We start from the raw sequence: 20,444 nt of genomic DNA on the forward strand, positions 1-20,444 counted from the left end.
GTGTGTGTACACACACCACTTTTTCCTTATACAGTCATCTGTTGATGGACATTTAAGTTGGTTCCATATCTTGGTTATTGTAAATAGAGCTGCAATGAGCATGGGAGTGCAGGTATCCCTTCAATATGATGATTCTCATTCCTTTGTGTAAATACCTAGTAGTGGGATTGCTGGATCACATGGTAGATCTATCTGTAGTTCTTTCAGTAACCTCCATACTGTTTTCCATAGTTGTTGTACTGATTTATAGTCCCACCAACACTGTAGAAACATTCTCTTCTTTCTACATGCTCATCAGTAATTGCTATTCTCCATTTTTTTTTTTTTTTATAATAACCAGTCTAACTGGGGTGAGGTGATATCACAATGTGGTTTTAATTTGTATTCTCTGATGTTTAGTGATGTTGAGCATTTTTTTACACACCTGTTGGCCATTTGTATGTCTTCCTCAGAAAAATGTCTATTCAGCTCCTTTGCCCATATTTTAATTGGGTTATCTAGCTTTTTTACTGTGAAATTGCTTGAATTCCTTATATATTCTGGATATTAATCCCTTGTGGGATATGTAGTTTGAAAATATTTTCTCCCACATTTTAGGTTGTCATTTCACTCTGTTGATTGTTTCCTTTGCTGTGCAGAAGCTTTTTAGTTTGCTATAATCCCATTCGTTTACTTTTTCTTTTGTTGCTTGTCTAGCTTTTAAGTCAATTTGCAATTCTGTGTCTTTTGAGTGGGAAATTTAATCCATTTACATTTAGGGTTGTTTTTGAAAGGTATTGTCTTACTCCTGACTTTTAATTCCTTTTCCTATGGTTGATTTAAATATCTTTTGTTCTTTTCTTTCACTTTTATTGTTTGCCTTTGGTGTTCATTGGTTTTCTGAGGTGGTATGGTAGAGCTTTTTCATTTCAATCCTTTAAACATTTGTCAAGAAGATTATACAGCATGAAATTCTACATAGTGAAATTATACATCTACAGAAGTTTTGTGTAAGTTTCCCAAGAACTCAAAACTAAACTAAAAAGTCTGTATGTTTTCATATTTTGAAAATATATTTGTATGTTTCCAAGGTCATAACAAGATATAGGGGAATGAGATCTAAACTGTGAAGTATTAGAACCAGGCTTTGGTTTTGGATCTGCTTTTACTAGCTAGTTCACCTTGGTCAGGTCATTTTAAGTCTTGAAATAGGGAAATGTAGAAATATCAGAGCATTTGCTTTATGTTCCATAAAGATACTAGGAGGAATGCTAAGTTTCTTCCTACTTCTAAAATTCTATGATTGAATTTTTAGTTGGATAAATGACATATAAACAAAATAAACATAGCTTCTATGCCAAAATACATAATTTATGTGCATTTACTTAATACTTTGTTCACAACAGAATATAAATATTAGCAATTGCCTAAATGTTAAGGTATTTAAAATCACTTTATAAAGAAAAAGCCAATAATAGAAGAAAAATCTCTACTCCTGAACTTTTATACTCATATTTCAATACCAAGCTTGACATATCAACTACCATATATCATGAATTAAAAATAATAAGTAAATAAAAATGTTATTACCTAAATAATATAAACACAGTACACTTTAGCAAAGCCTCTCATTTTATAATGGTTTGCTCTTTTGATGTAAATAAAATTTAAATTTTAAACTCCAGCACAGTTTTTCAAGTTTTGTTTAAATATTGTTGACTTGTTGGGTATCATTTTTCAACTTTATCAAGAGTTGTATGTGCTTAATATGTTCCTAACATTCAAACACAGCCCAACTAAAATTTCTATTTTCCTTATGAAGTTGCTGGACACACACACAATATATTTCCTTCTATCTAGATGTTTTTCAAGTAGTTATTTAGATACAAATTGTACGTATACATAGCTGAAATGTACACTTGATACAATTCTAACCCAAGAGATGTGAAAAATCAAAGAAGAGAAAGACTACTTCCAGGAAGTTCCTGGAACATTTTGATAAGGAAGCGAATTTGAGTATGATAAGAGTCTTGTTTTAGCCTGATAATCTTAGAATCTAAATTTTACTTATACCAACTATATCGTGGCTAACTACTTATCGTCATTGGGAAACTACATATTAGCTGCTTTTTCACTTTTTAAAGTTAAATTTGTTCTAATCAAATAATGTACATTTGGGTGCTTTGTTTTTGTTTTTGTTTGCAGGGAGTAACTACAAGAGAATGAATGGAAATTTCTAGTTTTGTGATGTAGCTAAACATTCTTCCAGTTGGCTTGAAGTAGGGAAAGATTGTTGGAGAAATTTTATGCAATTCATATTGCTTATACACCTTTGAATAATTAATTGTTTTAGAGCACCAAGTACTCATTTCTATGCATGGAGTGATTTTCCTTGTTTTAATGTTTGGAATGTACCCAAGTAGTCAATTACTCTTTCTCCCTTTAGAATTTACTCTCTCAGCTTCATGGAATTAGGTTAATTAGAAAGGCAATGAACCCCCCACTCCCCTCCTCACAGCCACTTCCACGGCATTTTATGAGAGTAATGCATTTGTGTTACAATGCCTATCTAAAGAAGCAAATAACTTTTCCAGAAAAACATTAAATATCCAGTTATGATTAATACCATAAACATATATACATCTATAGTATATGTGTGGTGTGTGTGTGTGTGTGTGTGTGTGTGTGTGTGTGTGTGTGTGTGTGTAGTCCTAATAGAACCAAACATTTTGCTTAGGAGTGTAAAAAGTATTCAATATAGAGATCGCTATCGGTATGAAGTTGATGAGTAAGACCTTTTCCTGCTATCCAATCAGAGTTTTTATAAGAAAATTCAAGATTGTCTGAAGTTAGGAAGTGGGAAGGGTGGGGATCCCTCTCTGGTGAGAGCAGGCCTGGATGGGTTGCCTGTCAGTTGACACACATTGACTTGGGGTCTTCGTTAGTATAGTATCTCGAGCAAGCATTCTGTCCCTAAATTCTAACTTCCAGTAATGATGATTTTGTATTCAGATCTTTTCAATCAGTATAAATTTTCCCAGACTGCTTGCTATACCTATGTGCTGACCTAACAAGGCAACCCTAGCATTGTGACATGAACAGTAGACTTGGTTTGTAAAGACTTCTGTGAAATAAAATAGGTCATCTTACTTTAGACTCAAATGCACTTCCTTCCAATATGAAGTTAATAACATCAGCCAGCGACAATCAGATAACTCACATACTTTGCCAGGAACTGCAACTTCACATGGGTCATCTCATGTAGTTATCAGAGCAACCCAACAGGCTCTTTTTTGATGCAAATTGCATTCTGTATAATAGGCAAGTAAGCAAATGAAGTTGGTTTAATGAAGTTGTATTGATTCATAAGTTGTTTTTCAATTATTTAAGTTTATTCATAAGCATATGTTTTTATTTTATTGTTTTATAAGTTGTTTATATTTGATGTAATCTACACAAGCTTTTTTTACAATTAAAAAGAAAGGCTTAGCTATACAAGATCTTAAGAAAAAAATTGAAATTCTACTGAAGCACCTTTATTTACTGCAAGTAAAGTTCATTAGTGGCTACATGAACACCTGTGATTGATAATATGTTAATATCTCTGGAGAACCTGGAAGTACAGGTGAAAGAGCTACAAAGTTATTTCTCTCAATTAAAATAATAGGTTAATAAAAAGGCTAAATGATGAAGCAAGTTTTCAATTTGATGAAAAGGACCTCCATTTAGAAGCAAATGAGCCTGAATGCCTACTTCTTGAACGAAGATGCACAAACCCTGATATTTAAGACTGTAAAAGACTGATGAAATGCTTGGTGAAAAATCACTGAAATACTTAACTGTGCTAGTACTTTTATTGTGATTGTGATTGTTTTAGTTTTTGTTAGTGTCTAGGTACAAGAACACAAGTCTTTTTCAGAAATATACATATGGTATTATAGTAGAAATTCCTGTTCTGTTGTGGTACTGATATGATAGAAGAGGGAAGTTAAGGGTGAGTGGGGTTAAATAATGTCTCCATTTTCACATGGTTGGTAAATGATTGATCCGGGATGGAATTCTAAGTCTGTCAATTCCAGGGCCAAGTCTCTTAACTTCTGTGATATGAGTATAAAACTAAATTTAATTTCTTTTTCCTGATTGCCACCACTTTTTATTATGATTAAAAGAAATTTTCATGTAAAGGGAAATCCCATCTTGAATACCACCTATTCTGCAAAGCTGGTCTCTTCAGTGTTAATACCTGTTAATCACTTTATTATCATGAAATATATCTCTTTACCCTTATTAATATTTCTGGTTCATGCTGATGCTAATAGAGCCATGCAGCGTTTTTATTAGTGTTGCACAGTGTATTCTATTTTTTGATTTTGCAGTTATCAGTGTCTTTGTATTTAAAATGGAGTCAAAGATGGAAATGAATTTTAACTATTACTTGGAACAAGTTAAGCAGAAGTTTTTACTTGTGAAAAGGGAGAGTTACAAAACAAGAGAAGAGGTAAAGGACCACATTCTGTCAATATGCCCAGGGAATTCTGCTGGTTAGTCACTTACCAGCATTGTCCCAGGACACCAGCTGCCTAGATCTAGAAATCTTAGGACCTGTGGAAAGATGCAATCCCTACTACTGGGGAGAAGATAGGGTTTCTACCTTAGTGCCTATATTTCTGGAGAGAGGAGAAAGGACAGCGTTTTCTAGGCAAGCAATAGTGAGTAACTAGGTTATTTATTATTATTATTATTATTATTATTATTATTATTATTATTATTATTATTATTGTTTCTTGCATCATGTCTGTCTTAGCTGTGCTGTCTTCCCTTTCTCCCCCAAACTTTTGGTCTAAATCAATATGGCATATGAAAATCTTGAGAGATTTTTCACAATATGAATGAAGTATTCTGGTGGAAAACAAAACAAAAAAAAAACAGGGCTCTTTTCTTCTTCTTCTTCTTCTCCTTCTCCTTCTCCTTCTCCTTCTCCTTCTCCTTCTCCTTCTCCTTCTCCTTCTCCTTCTCCTTCTCCTTCTCCTTCTCCTTCTCCTTCTCCTTCTCCTTCTCCTTCTCCTTCTCCTTCTTCTTCTTCTTCTTCTTTTTCAGCACAGTAACAGTAGATGCACTTATTGCGGAGTTTCAGTCATTGAAAAGCACAGGGGTAAGCTGACAGCAAGAAAAATATTTTGATCTTCTCTATGAATATAAAAATGATTAAATAAAATATAAGTTCAGATGCAGTCTTTTTGTTTGACTACTTTAATAGTAGTAAAAGCAACTCATGCAACTCTCTCTGCTTATAAACCATTTCTTTGTAGAATTCAGTGCCCCCTTCTCCTGCTGTGCTTGCTTGGTGTGTGTGTATACTACGGAAAGACTTGCTCTTGTTGCTGTTATGCACTATTGAGTCAAGACATAAATGTCAATGTTAGTTGAACTGCTTATTGTACATCTCTTTTTTTCTTGATCAGAAAATAGAATCCCATTTAATTTCCTAATTATATGTTAAAATACAGGCCAAATATTTTTTTTTTTTTTTTTTGTTACTAAACAAAGAAAGGAGGGAAGGGTCTCTTTGGAAGGTTTTCTCAGCAACTTAATAAAAATGATAATAATTGTCTTTAATATTTCTTTATCATATTATTAAAACTAAGTAATTATATTTAGGCCAATTTTGTGCTTTAAGAAAATGCAGGTGATACATTTTGCATCATATTCTTCAAGCCAGATTCATATTTATGAATTGTCTATATATTCTGTGTTCTACTCTAAGGCAATGCATTTACTAAATATTTGCCATTTATTCTAGCATCTTTAGGAGGGCACATTTTTATTTGCATAGGCACATCTCCTCTATATGCCATCAGTTCCATAATATGAATCAGCTGAAAATGATTGCTCTAAGCTGTGGCACATTATTGTTTGGCAAAGAGATCGTTGTTATGGGGGAAATGGGTTTTGATTTGCATCAGTGCTGTTTGCATTCAACTTGTAAAATGCATAGGACCTTCAACAGAGTAGGCAAGATGAGAGACATATTCTCTTTTCAAGTCTTATTCAAGAACTGTCTGTGATTCAACCTGCTGAAAAATAAGAAAGCAAGCATCAAACTGTTATATTAAAGTAGTGTGTTGTTCTAGTTGAGTACCCCAGACTTGTCTTAAAAAGGAATGGATTTTATTGTGTGTCTGCACACTAGTTTTGCCTTTCACATTAAGATTTATGTTTTATGGATTTGCTCTAAGATAAAAGAAGCAGTTCTCACCATGGGAGACTCGGCTACTTTATCTTTTCCTTTTGTTCCTCTTTCTTATTTTTGAGATATCTCTTTTCATATAGGAAGTCTTACTGAGTGAATTGAAGTATCAGACTCTGTAATTGTAGGCATTCCCTTTTGTTCAGGATAAAATTCAATGATAACTCCTGTGAAAAGTGATGGATGAAGAGGGGAATAGATTCGTGTTCTTAAAGGCAAGCAAGAAACAGACGATGAAACTCACCAAGTGTTGGAATTTCTGCCTCCCACCATCAACTCCCCAGAATATCACTTATAAATAGTGTAATAAAGATGGTTTTGCCTTTTAGCAAAAAAACATTTTCTCTTTTATGCTAGATATGCAATTGAGTATTTTAAGCTTGAAAACACATTTGTAATCCAGCCAGGGTTTAAGATCATGTTCTTTGCTAAAGAATGCATATGAGTAGAATATGTTTTCAAATAACTTTCTTTGGTTTTAGGTACGATTCTGGTGGACAACATGCTGATCAAAGGGACTGCTGGAGGACCAGACCCCACCATAGAACTCTCCTTAAAGGACAATGTGGATTACTGGGTGTTGTTGGATCCTGTTAAACAAATGCTTTTCCTGAACAGCACAGGCAGAGTTCTGGATAGAGATGTTAGTAATTTGTTTTTCTTTGCCCCTGTGTTATAACTTTATTATAATTTAAATGTCTACATGTGTTTGTTAATATGACATTAGGTTTATCTTATATAATGAGTTTATTCCCTGGATATATCAACAACAACAAAAAGGTTTTTTTTAACTCCTTGAAAGAAGAATAGGAAAAGAAGGGAACACTGTGTCTGAGAAAACCATTATAGTTTTCCTTTTAATATCTTGAAAGCTTGTCATGTTTCTGAACAAGAAGAGAACAGAAAGCTTGGAAAGAAGAGGTGGATAACCTTGATAAAGCAGAACAAGCATGGCTGTGATCCATTTCTCTCCTGCAATGGCAAATTATGAGAATGGCACTCAGCTGTTGGCTTGAGGACAAAGAGTTTGGTGGGTGCACTCACAAGTGGCTGCTCTTACAAGGAGTAAGCATTGGTTAAAGGGTAAGGCTGTAGCCATGTGCTCATATAACTGTAAAAAAAGAAAAATAAGATGGGCAGAAGTTTCCTAGAAATTTCCCAGTCTGGTAGTTCTCAGGCAACGTGACATAAGCATTTTGTTATTAAGAATATCTAAATTACCAAAGTTGTTGAATGTCTCATTTCTGAAAAAATTGTATCTTCTAGATTTAAGTAGCTCTCTAAAGTAATTTTGTTCTCACTTAATTAAAGCATCCCAGTGTTTCCTAAGAGCAGAGGAGAGCAGGGTTGATGATTATAACCAGTAATCGTACAGGTCCCTGGGAAAACTTTAAGTACTGTATATCTAAACATGCCCACCCCCCAGTTCCAAATTTATGAAATCCAAAGGTCAGATATACAGCTTAGTGAACTTGAATCATCTCACATTATTCTCGGGGTTTATTATCTACTTTACAATAGGTTGTGGAATCCATGATTGCCTAATCTATTTCATGTTTAAAATTTGGAGTCTTTAATAAATTTCAATTTGCCACTTACTTTAGGGTAGTTTTCTATGTCCTTTATTACTTTTGAATTTTTTGAATTCTTGCAAATTGCTCTTTCCGCATCCACAGTGCTTTTAGGTCTTCATCTATCAAAACGTAAAGATTTTTATTATGAAAATTCTCAACCTAATGCCCATCTGTTTTGTGTGAAGCAGGGACCATTGCGGTTAGACAAGTATGAGGCAAATCAGTGCTTTTAATCCAAATCTAATCACAGCTGGAAATTATAGTTTAATTATAAAATAATATAAGCTTATGGTAAACATATCTACAGAAAATAACATTTAGTATTTACCCTGCCACATATTATTTGAAGCATATATGTGTGTTGGTTTATATATAGTACTTATTAATTGAAATTGGATCACACTCTACATTATGCTTTCAGCCTTCTTTCATGTAATTTTAATACACATATTTAAAAGAATGAATGTGCATTTACATGATCACTTTTCATAGGGGTATTTTTCTGGTCTCTTACTTTGGACATTGAGTTTGTTTGCAGTTTTTAATGATTACAAAAGTGTTGAAGTGGGAATATTTGTGCATACATTTTTGTACATTTGTCCATTTAAAAAAAATTCAATTTATTTACCTTCATTGAATTACTGGGATAGTGAGTTATACGAATTTTACCATGTAGTCCTTTAGATATATTGTAGCTATATACTTCTACACAAATATTGCTAAATAATTGGATGTTTAATATAAAATAATATGATTTAAACATTTGAAATCACTTTAGCCTATTTGGAGAGCTGTTGTCTGTTTTTACTTTATTGTTTAAACGTTATTTATATTGATTTAGATTAGGATTTTTTTTCTTGATTATGCTCTCATTGCTCCTACTTAACATTTTTCTACAAAATAAAAAAATAGCAGATAGTTCATTTGAAAAAGGTGTGAGTGCCCATTTTTCTTATAGAGATTGCATTTATAAATAGTGCTGTCCAGTATAAACTTAATATATATTAATACTGTGATGTTAATATATATGCATATGTCTTAAATTTTATTTAATTTAAAACATATACATATCTAGTAAAAAGCTAAAATATACATTATTATTAAATAGCTGTATTATTAAGAATAAATACTCAAATATTTGTAGTTTCTTTTAAAATATTGGATATCTACCTTTAGGTTGTCACCCAAATTGCTTGGGTTGTTCATTTTAGTAACATAACGAATCGTAATAAAGAATGTTCTGAATAGCAAAACAGAGCCAACAACCCAGAGCTGACTCTAGAAAAACTGCCAAATCTTCATATGATGATCACTGCCTTAAAATTTATTTTAATCCTTCCTGGCGAAAAATTTCTCTGAACATCTTTGTTGTGAAAAAAAAATTTGCTGAGTCCTTGGCATGCAGTGATGCTTTTTCTAAGAATATTCTGATTTTAATTGAAGTTGTTGGCTTATAAGAAAAATACAAAAATGCCTTCAAATGAGTTCAAGTTGATGAGGGAGAGTATTAAGAATATTGATACCATAGAAATGGAAAATAACTTATTTTAGAAAAATTGTAAGCTTACCAGAAGCAGAGGAAATTACTTGGTCCTGGGCCACATAAGTCTCTAGTCTCTACCTTTCCCTGTGTATATTTGCTATTATTTTTCCTGTAGATAAGATTTCTGAACACTTGTAATTTTCCTCCCCCATTTCCTTGTTTCACACTTGGCTTTCATTTTCTGATATTTGCTATATGTTAGTTCCCTTTCAGTGAAACTTTCTTTCAGTGCAATGGTTATTACAGAGTGACTATAGTCACAGGGTTTGTTTGTTTGTTTGTTTGTTTGTTTTGTTTGTTTGTTTGTTTAATTTTCAAATTAATTAAACAACACCTAAATACTCACTGGCTTGAATTAACTATAGCCAGGAAAAGAGAGGTGGAGTCACATGGTAGATCCTTCCTTAATTACACTTGCCTTTTTAGCAGCAGTTAGGAGAAAGGGTATTTTCCAGACAAAGTGTTCCAAATTATGTTTTCTACACTTTGTTTATTGAAGTCATAAACTATCTCTTAACGGGACCATTTAAACAAGTATAGCTGCATAGAACTAAAATCAAATTTAATATAAAGAAAAATATTTTTAACATTAAGTGTTACAAAAATAAGCTAAGAAACTAATGATTTTCATAGAAATTTCTGAGTATAAAAACAAAACATTAAAATACCCAAGCCCCAAATATTTGTATTTAATTAGAAAAAAAAATATGAGATTGTATGAATGTGAACCGCTTAACAATTTTCAAGCTTGATTCATAGATAGGTCTTGCCCTGATGGCCATCATTTCTTATACCTTATTTTTATTTTTGTTCACTATAGTTACATAAATTTCCTGCACTCAAAAAAATAAAAATATAAGGTATAAAATTAAGAGTCAAGAATAATAAAAGTACCAAAATGTGATGGCTGGTAGGAAAATAAAGAGTCTCAATAATGAAGGAGCTTCACCTTGTCTCACTTGGCCAATATTCTCTAATCACTACTGGGTATAAGATAATAATGGTAATAATATCACCAATAATTAAATTATAATAGGTAGAAAAATATGATTCTGTTACAATTCTACAATACTTATCTCAAAACTTTGAACAAAATTTTAAAAGCTTTTGGACAGAGATAAACTGTGCTCATGACACCACCGAACATCTTAACTTCTCTTCTTTTAGAGTCTAAGGGGGTAGCTGCACAAAGAGCTTTGACCCCTTTTCCCAGGTTGATCAATATCCATCTAACTCTAAGTTTAGTAATTTTGTCTCCACACTTTATCTTGCACCTGCATCCAGATATCAGCTTAACTTCGATATAAGCCCTCTTAGTTCTCATTTGGACAATATCCTAATTGTTCTCTCTACTATCTTTCTTGATTTAGCCTGTTCTAGATTCAGGACCCTGAAACAGAGTTCTGAACTTGTTAATACTAGATCATTTTTAATTGCAAACTGTTTTATTTGACTCTCGAGATTTTCTACATTCAAGCTGCACCTTGTCTATATCATTTTCTTTTCTTTAGAAACATACAAGTAAACTATAATTTAGGTAAACTGACCTCTAAATACCATCTAATTTTACCTAACTATGCCATCCCTGATACTCTTTTGAACCTACGCTTTGAAATCACTTTTATTCAGTACCATCAGTTACATGTTATGTACTTAAATGCTACTTTATACGTAAAATATTTCCTATTGGGAACGCTGGTATGTCACACCTTGCTCTAAACTTCATAACCTTCAATACTCTTTTTTGACTTGCATTATAGTTATTTATATTCATCTCATATTAGTGTTATAGAGTTTTCTCTAAGTACACAAAAAACTACATCATTTTAATCCCAACTTACATTGAAATTTGCATGTAACAATACCTACTATTCAAAAAATTCTGTCCTTAATAACTCATAAAAATCTAATATTACTTATACTTAAATATATTTTCAAATTCATACTTTCTTCCTTAGGCAACTTCTATAAATATGAGTATTATTCATTGTGAAAGTTGAATTTGTGAAGGACACTCACTACTCTGGCCAGCCATTTTTTTGTTTGTTTGTTTCTCTATTTAAAAATTCTTTCCAGAACACAGTGTCTCATTTTACTGCCTCTCTAGTTTATTTGTGAAATAATGAAGAGTCTTCACCTTTGTAAAGGTAGCAAGTACATATGAGATAAATCATGGCAAAAACCACTTATTCCTGTGAGGATTTAATACACTTTGCCTATATGTAACACAAAATAAAATCAATTCTTATAGCTTTGCTAAAAAAAACTTCTCATTAAATCATTAAGACCTCCCAATAATGTGGTGTCTAGAAAAATCCAAATGCTCTAGAGTGCATATGTGTGCTATAATGTATGCTGTTCACACTAATAAATCTTTTATAAAAACTTAACTTTGCAATTGAATCTTAAGGGATTGTCTGAGAAACTCACAGAAAAAAATATTCTAATTTATATTTCTGTTTTTTTAATTACAAACTTTATATGCATTTGTTGGAAATTTTTCTCCTCTTACTTCACTCTCCCAATACAAGTTTTCAAAGATATTCTTCTTTAACTGTTCATGTGTATCATTCTTGATACACATATCAAAACACATACACCGACATACAATTATGCAAGTGTATGTACCTTCAGAGAATTATTTCAAGCATTGGTTTTTAAATTGAGAGAACAGTTTGCATATCTAGGTATATACAAAAGGTAGTTGTTTAGAATAATTACCCCAACACAATTTATACACAGCTTCTTCTTTTTCTTTTTTATTTAATAAATGAAGCAATTAAAGAGAAGTAGAAAAGATAAAATTGCCATAATTTATTTTTGCCACCAGTTATGAAAGATAAACCAAAATTTCCCTAACATATTCCTAAGCATTTTGGAGTCCCTAAACTCTCACTAATCGACTTAGTAGGCTGTACTTGATGTATTTATGACCTTCTTATACAGCAGAATAGAATCTGTTCCAATGCAAAATTACAATGTGTGTTATATATTAGCCACAGGGAATTCTTGCCTTCAGCATGATCCATTATGTTTAGGATTTATTGCCCTCTAACTTCTATCCATGCAACTAACAGTTGCACAGGGAGCTAAAGTTGAGAGTGACAACAGTTTCAGGTGACCTGGATATATCTAATTTATGGGTACTTAGCAGGACTAAGTGGGGCTCAATGCACAGCACATTTGATCCTTTATTTTAAAAGATTGTGACCTATCCCAGTGCTACCACTCAGTGTAGAATTAGAAGTTGAGATGAAATGGTTTTATAGGTCTCTCTTGCAATATTTGGAAGATAAATAACTTTAGAAGAACGTAATTCACCTGATTGTCTTCCAAGAGGTGTGCCAAGGGCTAATAGTACATGTATTTATTGTTTTTACCTTACAATTAAAATATACAGGAGCTCCCTTAAAAAGTCTATTAAAGCAAACCCTTTAAAACTGGTAGTAAAGATGGAGGTCATTTAATTCAAATTCTTTCCCCAAAACTTCTAAGATCTAGTCTTTTAAAATGGTCTTTTTATACTCAAGCTGCAGATTTTAGTGATGGAGCTTGCTTTATAGGATAGTACTTTTTATTACATGCCACTTTGGATGAAGAAAAATCCTCTATATCCATTGAAAAAATGTTTTGTAATATTTTTTATGCATTGTTCTTATTTCTACTTGCTGAAACTACAATGAATAAACTAAGAGATCTTTTCATAATAGCCATTTAGTTGCTTGGCAAATCTTACCTTCTTTAGCTTCAACATACTCAGTTTTTATCACACATTCTCAATGTGTTCAGACTTTACTTCCTATTCACCTGCAGAATAGTACCTGTTATACTTCACGCATTTCTGCATTTGCTGTTATTAATGAATATCCAGTTTCCATTACTATTCCAATAGCCTTTGTATAGTGTTGGCATGTAAAATCAGCTTTTAGCCATTAAAATTTCAAGATTTTATGTTCGCATTAATGTTTGTAGCCATTTATTGCATTTGGGTGATTGAGTTTTTAAAAATTTCTATTACAAATTAGGGGATTTAAATTTATTATTGTAAAATTTTATCATTTTTCTAACCCATTATTCTGACTTACTAAGATCACTTTAAACCTTGTGTTTTGTCATTAAATGTATTATATATACTTCTGAGCATCTTGACTTTCACAGATTTTATACACCTGACTTTAATGTCTTCATTTACATCACTGACTAAAAGTGCAGTAGGGTTGATATTAGAACACAGATCTGTGTGTCATTTCACTAGAGACCTTCCTTCATACATTAAGGATGCCTCTACTTTTTCTAGGTGCAATTTTTCAGACAGGCATAATTCAACTCAGCTGTCTTTTTTTTTATTGGCCATAAAAAAATGTTAATCATTGGATTAAATATGATTTTGCATTAGTTTAGATGTAGTTTCTACAGCATTCTTCTCATTTACAAATATGGTATACAACATTTTTAAGAAACCTATTCTACCGCCCAATGATTATTGCTGTATATTTTAATTGGTTTTAATCCAAGCATTTCATCATTTATCTTATAATTTAAAATTAGTAGTTCATATTTAATTAATTTAATTTCTTTTTGGAAATTTTGCTTTTTATAAATAAATATAATTTGCATTCATTATGTGTTTAATATATGCCCAACATGGGATAATCCCTTGTAGTATTTACAATGATTCTATCACATTGGCATAATTATCATCCTCATTTTCAGAGATAAATAAATGAAGCACAGAGAGATTTTGCACCTTTTCCTGGGTCATACAGTTAGTAGGTTATGGAACTAGGACTAGAAGCCAAGCAGTTTGATTCTACGTAGTTTACACTCATCTGTCCTAGGCACAGTCCTAGATACTGGGTACAGAGATATAGTCATGACTGAACCTGTTGGCTTTACATCTAATGAAGGGAGACAAACTAAAACAAATATATAAAATATATAATATGCCGAGTGGTGGATGAAAATGAAATAAAAATAAATAATGAGAGAGAAAGTTAAAAGGAGGGGGCAGACTGGAGACACACTATTTAAGTTGAAGTAGGTCATTCCAATAAAATGATATATTTACAGGGGAAATTTTATAAGCTTGACAGAGATAAAGAAAATCACAAAGAGTTATTTTATACTGTTCAGTACTCTGATTCTGGAGTTAAACAGATATAGGCGTGAATCCAGTTTTACAAACTGCTAACAATGGGACCTGGATAAGTATGCACCTCTTTGATGACTCTTATCCCCTTCAAGGAATTTGTCATAAAAAATAATTAGGCAAGTGAGAATATATTTATGTATGCTATGTATTGAAGGATTGTTTAGAATAATGACAAACGTTGGTAATCTGATACATTTCATTATGAAGTTTTACTTAGACAAATATATGCTATGTTGCAGTACTATTAAATCACATAACATAGCTTTGTAGTACTATGTACTAAAATGCTATAGTAAATCTAGATTTCCAAGTATGAGATGATAGTCACTGTGTGTGAGTGTGTGTATGTGTACGTGTATAACAGATGTATATTTGGAGGGAGAATAAGATTAGGAAAATAAGTATTTAAATGTATAGAATGAATAAGTTTGATTCATTGGATTGTGAGTGGATTTTCTTTTGATTACTTATTTTAATTTTTATCAGTAATGAACATATAATATTCTAGCAAACAATACAACCATGAAAGTTACACAATCTTTCTTTCCCAAGGATTTACAAAATAACAAATTGATTCTGAACTAGAAATTCATATCATTGTGTTTTTAACCTTTCATGGGACAAACTTTGTTTCATCTCATTAAATCTCAGCATTGGTTTTGTTGTATTTATCAATAATTCTCTGTGAGCACAATGCTACCTGAAGCCCTATGTAGTGAGATACAAAATTCAAAACTGAAATAATTACAATTATTTTCTCTTGTCCTTAAAATAGTGCAAAAATTATCACTTTTTTCCAGATTTTTACAATTTAAAAATGAACAAGTATAGAAAATTATATTGAATGAACAAATGTGTTGATAGTAAGAAGCTTTAGTTTCAATTACTTTTTCTTTTAAAAAGATGCAATTTCTACATTGCAGCCACCAATGAACATACACTCCATTGTGGTGCAAGTCCAGTGCATCAACAAAAAAGTGGGCACTGTTATCTACCATGAAGTGCGAATCGTGGTAAGAGACAGGAATGACAACTCACCCAAGTTCAAACATGAAAGCTACTATGCCACAGTGAATGAGGTCAGTGTCTATCTATTTGCTCTGTGTGCTAATCTTGCTGATACAATCGTCTTCTGGTATCTGTGGGGGGATTGCTTCCAGGACACCCTTCCCCCATACCATGATCTGCTGGTACTCAAGTTACATACATAAAATAGCATAGTATTTCCATATAACCTATGCACATTTTCTGTACACTTTAGATCATCCATAGATTGCTTGTAGTAATATCTAATACAATGTAAATGCTATGCAAATAATGGTTACACTGTATTGTTTAAGGAATATTGTTAAGAAAAATAAGTATGCAGAACCCTTGAGTATGGAGAGCTGACAATATGTAGCAAACTACATACTATAAATTTTTATAAATGTTTCTTTTGTAATAATAGGCTTAACTGTTAAAAAAAAAAATACCAGGGAAACATTTAAAGTATAGTATTTAGAAGAAACATGTTCTGGGTGACTTCTGATACAACTTCAGAAATTCACTTTGTTACAGGAAAAACTCAATTTATTTATAATAATGACCAAACACAATTTTATTTTTGATCATCTTAGAAAATTTATTGCTTGAATCCACATACATGCTTACTGAGATACAACAGGACTTATTTATTCTCATTGTAAGGCACTGAACTAATGTCGTTGTATCTCTGAGGTGGTTGTACTAATTAGATACTGGAAAAATAAATCTATCTGAGAGTCTATTAATTTAAAGTTATTTCTCAATTTAAAAATAAAGTTCTGGAATAGCCAAAACAATTCAAATATAAATCACAGCTGAAATCTTATAACAATACTGATTAAATTAGGAAAAATATTTACAAAGCAATAGTTTTGCTTTTATTAAAATTGTTTCTTTGTTGTCTGTTGTCTTGCTTTATTTTGTTTTCCCTTTGAACCAAAATCCATGAGATAAAGACACCTTTTATGTTTTTTTTTAAATACAGCAAATACTCTATTAATTTTTGATAGTTCATTAAGCTAGAAAATATTTCTAGAGTACCTCTAATGAGTTATTTTGTGTACTTTAGACATATGAAAAACATTGCATTAATGTGATCATCCATATTTTAGCAAATCATTTTTATCTTCAAATTTTTTTAATCTTAAAAAATACATACCTACTTTATAGAAGAAAACCAGTATAATTTGAATATTAAACACAGCATTGCACCTTCAACCTCCACGTAAATATATTTTATTTATCTCAATATTCTTTAATTCATAAAAAATTCGAAGAAATTACATTTCACACAATCTGAGACTTCCTAGATTATACTTGCATTACTGTTTTAAATTTGATAGGACACGTTACTGATGAATAAATATTTAACCTCTTTGAGCCACTTTTGTTAAAGGAGTTTCTGCTTTAATGATAGATACTAACAAACCATCATGTGATAAAGTTTTGAATATGTAAATACAGGTATAGATATAAATATAGATTGTCTTATTTTAACATCTGAAGTGTACTCTTTGAATTAGATTTTGCTTTGTTTGGTTGAGTGCTAACTTCATTTGGGTATAAATGATAGGTGAATTATCTTAGACAACAGACCTAATTCTAAAATCTGTTTTTGCACCATGTTTAACTGCTCCTGGATCCCTGAATATGTTTTTTTTTTTTTTTAACAGAAATTTGTAATGTTCAATTCGAATTGCAAAGCATCCTATGTGAATTTGCTACTTCCACTCCTCTGTCCGATCTTTTCAGTGCCTTGTTGAAAATAACCTTTCTCAAATGCCATTTTAATCATGTCACTCTGCTGTTAAAAAATGCTATAATTTCTCATGATCATTAAGAAAAAGTCACTTCCTTTGGCACACTTTCAATGTCTTCCATAGTATAACTATTTGTCAATGTATTCTTAACTTTAAATTCTCTTTGGTAATGCCTCACTTTGTTCAGATTAAATATTATCTCACAAATATTTCCAATTCTTAGGCTTTGCTCACATTGTTCATCTTACTTAGAATAGGATCTCCCCCATCTTGCAAGTCTCCAAATTTAATTCTTATATTTTAAAATTTAGCCCAAGACCTATTTTCTTGAAGTCATCCTGACTATTCAAATTTATTTCTCTTCAATTTCCCCAAACGCCAAACTCCTACAACGCATGGTTAAATGTCGATTAGAGTGATAAGTTTACAGAAAAGTTAAATATTTTATTTTAAACATTATTTTGAGAGGCTCCGTTTTCTTTTCAAAGCTGTCCATGTATGGTTAAACCAATACTTTTCTCTCAATGCATTTCCCTGTAGCCAACTGAGGCAATCCTGTCCCACTGACACTATGGCCATATTTTCCATAGTTTCATTGCATATGATATGTGTACTTGAGCATCATATTTCCCTCTTAGATTTAGCCCATACTGTCTCATATCTATTTTCTTAAAAAAGAATCAAAGATGCGCTTAAATCTAAAAACAGTAGCACAAGGAAAATAAAATAAAATATAACTTTTTTTATTTTCTTTATTTGTGTAGTTCTTCTATAGTGGTAATTCTTAGTTTAATTGACCTGAATTTACATAAATACATATTTACATTGGGAAAAAACATATATATATGTATGTATGTATATGTATATATGACTTGTATATTTGTACACCCTCGTCTCCCTTATCTACAATGCCATGTGTAAAAGAAAATTAAATAAATGTGTTTTACTTTTTGCAGGATTGCAGAATACTTTCCCTACTAATTTCTCCATTTAGTATAAGACATGAAGTTCATGCCGTTATTACCAGTAAGATTTAAATATGTTTCAGAAAAAAAAAAACAAAAAAATAACAACAAAACAGCCCCCTACCTCATTCAGGGTTTAATAGATTGTTGGCATCTAAACTATTTTACACTTCATTAAAATTAAATAGACAGGTATAAAGCCATTATCATAGGTTTTAGCTTCCAAACTCAAAGCCCTGACTAGTCACTCTTCTCCTTTGCTGTGAATGAACTGACCTGGAGCAATAGCATGTGTTGACCGTTGCACAGTAAATTGGGCACAAAGTTAGGAATAAAACCCAAGTACTTGGTTCAATCACCCACTCTCTACTTATTAATCAGTATCCCAATATGCTAAATTATAAACAATGTCATGTACCTGATTTTATAAATAAATATAAGAAATTATATTTATGGTGTTATAATCACAAGAAGCACTTTTATAAACATTAAATGCAGGCCTTTTGCTCTCTTTGTCAACATGTTCTTCTATTAGTGTATCAATAATTCACCAAAGTATTAAATGCCAAGCGAGGATTATACTAAGGTTTATAATTCTTTATGAGCAAGGCATAAGAAATTACAGGTCCTTTTATCTCTTTGGGTAATTGGTGATTATCATTCAATTTTGAGCAACTGTATCAATCAGTAATTAGTCTGGCTGGTTTGACTGCTGTTGCTGATCATTCTTTAGTAATTTTTGGAAGGCAAATCTTTCCTGACAGTGATGTCTTTAATAATACATGCATCCCACACCCCCCATTTTTTTTTTTTTTTTTAATGTAATGAAAATAAGAAAGGGCAAGTCAAGGTGGATATAATGTTTCCTTTGGCCTGTGAAGAATTTATCTGAAGTTAATATAGAGATTATATTTTTCTAGGTCTTTAACGATCTCTTCACAGATGGGGCAATTTTTCAGTCAATATTATTTTGGTATTTTTATCACCTTGAATATCACCTTAAATGTACTTTGTTGCTGTGATATGATTTGATTTTTTGAACATAATTGGTTGCCACTTCCTGGGAGAATATTTTCTTGCATTTCTCTTAACAAGCAAGTGGCTTATAGTCAAAGAAAGAGAGGAAGAGAGAGAGAAAAGGAAAAAGAGAGAGAGAAAGGAAGGAAGGTAAAAAAGGAAGGCAGGAAAGAAACATGAATTTTTTTTAATAGTATGTTTTAGTTATAATATATTGCAGTAAGCAATTGAAATTTAACATTTATTGGGTTATTTCTATGTAGTTAGTGTTGTGATAAGATCTTCGTTATGCACACTACCTCATTTAGCCCTTACAGTTGTCTTACAAGGATGTGCCCTTCCTATTATATAGATGAGGAAATTGAGGCTTGGGAGGTCACATAACTTTTCTAAGTGCATTCAATTAATGATAAAATTAAGATTTTAACCTAGATTTGTTAAACTTCAGAAAATGTGCCCATAACCACCATGGTATAGCACACTCTCAACTGAAGTGTAAACATAATGTTATCTACAGGTAAGCACCTAGTCAGAGCAATATTTATAGTACTGTGACTACTAATAGATCTTTTGACCCATATGCCTTTTTAATAAATAATTGTAGTTCCATCTACATTATGTATGATTATGATATATGACATATATATCATAATAAAAATCAATTATTGATGATGGCATTAAGTATTCATAATATTAGATTTCAAAATTATTAACAGGTACACTGAACTTTATTTTATAAGTTTAAGCTGTGCCATGTTCGTATTTTAGAGAATTGTGTTGCTTTAATGGTAAATTTTCAACCAATGGTTTCTCTTTTCAGAAATCAAATTTTGAATTATTTTAGGCCTGTTATCTACAGTTTAGATAAGCTGTACATTTTCTTAGATTTTGCTTTTAAAATGTGCACACTACACTAGATTTTATAGTTCTTAATAGATTAAAAGTAGTACACAATTTGATTGCATTATGTAGGGTATGTTCTATTTGACTGATATTTTTCTCTCCTTTTCCTCAAATTGAAGCTAATTGTTCTGTATTTAATTATTCTTTCTTCTAGCTTCAGAAGGGAAAAGGCTTAGTTCAGATGTAGACTATATTTTCTTGAACATTGACCATTCTTCATTTTTCACTTGTTTGTAATGTTCTTTAGATTAATTATGCTTTATTACTCTGTAATTTCA

General features: G+C 31.6%; 1 protein-coding gene across 10 annotated transcripts in view; it reads left to right on the forward strand.

Annotated features, from left to right (window-relative positions):
* PCDH15 (protocadherin related 15) overlaps window positions 1–20,444 on the forward strand; it is an 801,855-nt gene that overhangs the window by 270,211 nt on the left and 511,200 nt on the right. For all 10 annotated transcript variants that reach the window (XM_063103018.1, XM_063103019.1, XM_063103017.1 and 7 more), the window contains 2 exons: window positions 6,709–6,869; window positions 15,419–15,574. In XM_063103018.1, the coding sequence (XP_062959088.1) occupies window positions 6,709–6,869; window positions 15,419–15,574 (317 nt within the window). The remainder of the gene's footprint in view (window positions 1–6,708; window positions 6,870–15,418; window positions 15,575–20,444) is intronic.

Source organism: Cynocephalus volans, chromosome 7 (assembly GCF_027409185.1).
Source record: "Cynocephalus volans isolate mCynVol1 chromosome 7, mCynVol1.pri, whole genome shotgun sequence".
Classification (NCBI taxonomy): domain Eukaryota; kingdom Metazoa; phylum Chordata; class Mammalia; order Dermoptera; family Cynocephalidae; genus Cynocephalus; species Cynocephalus volans.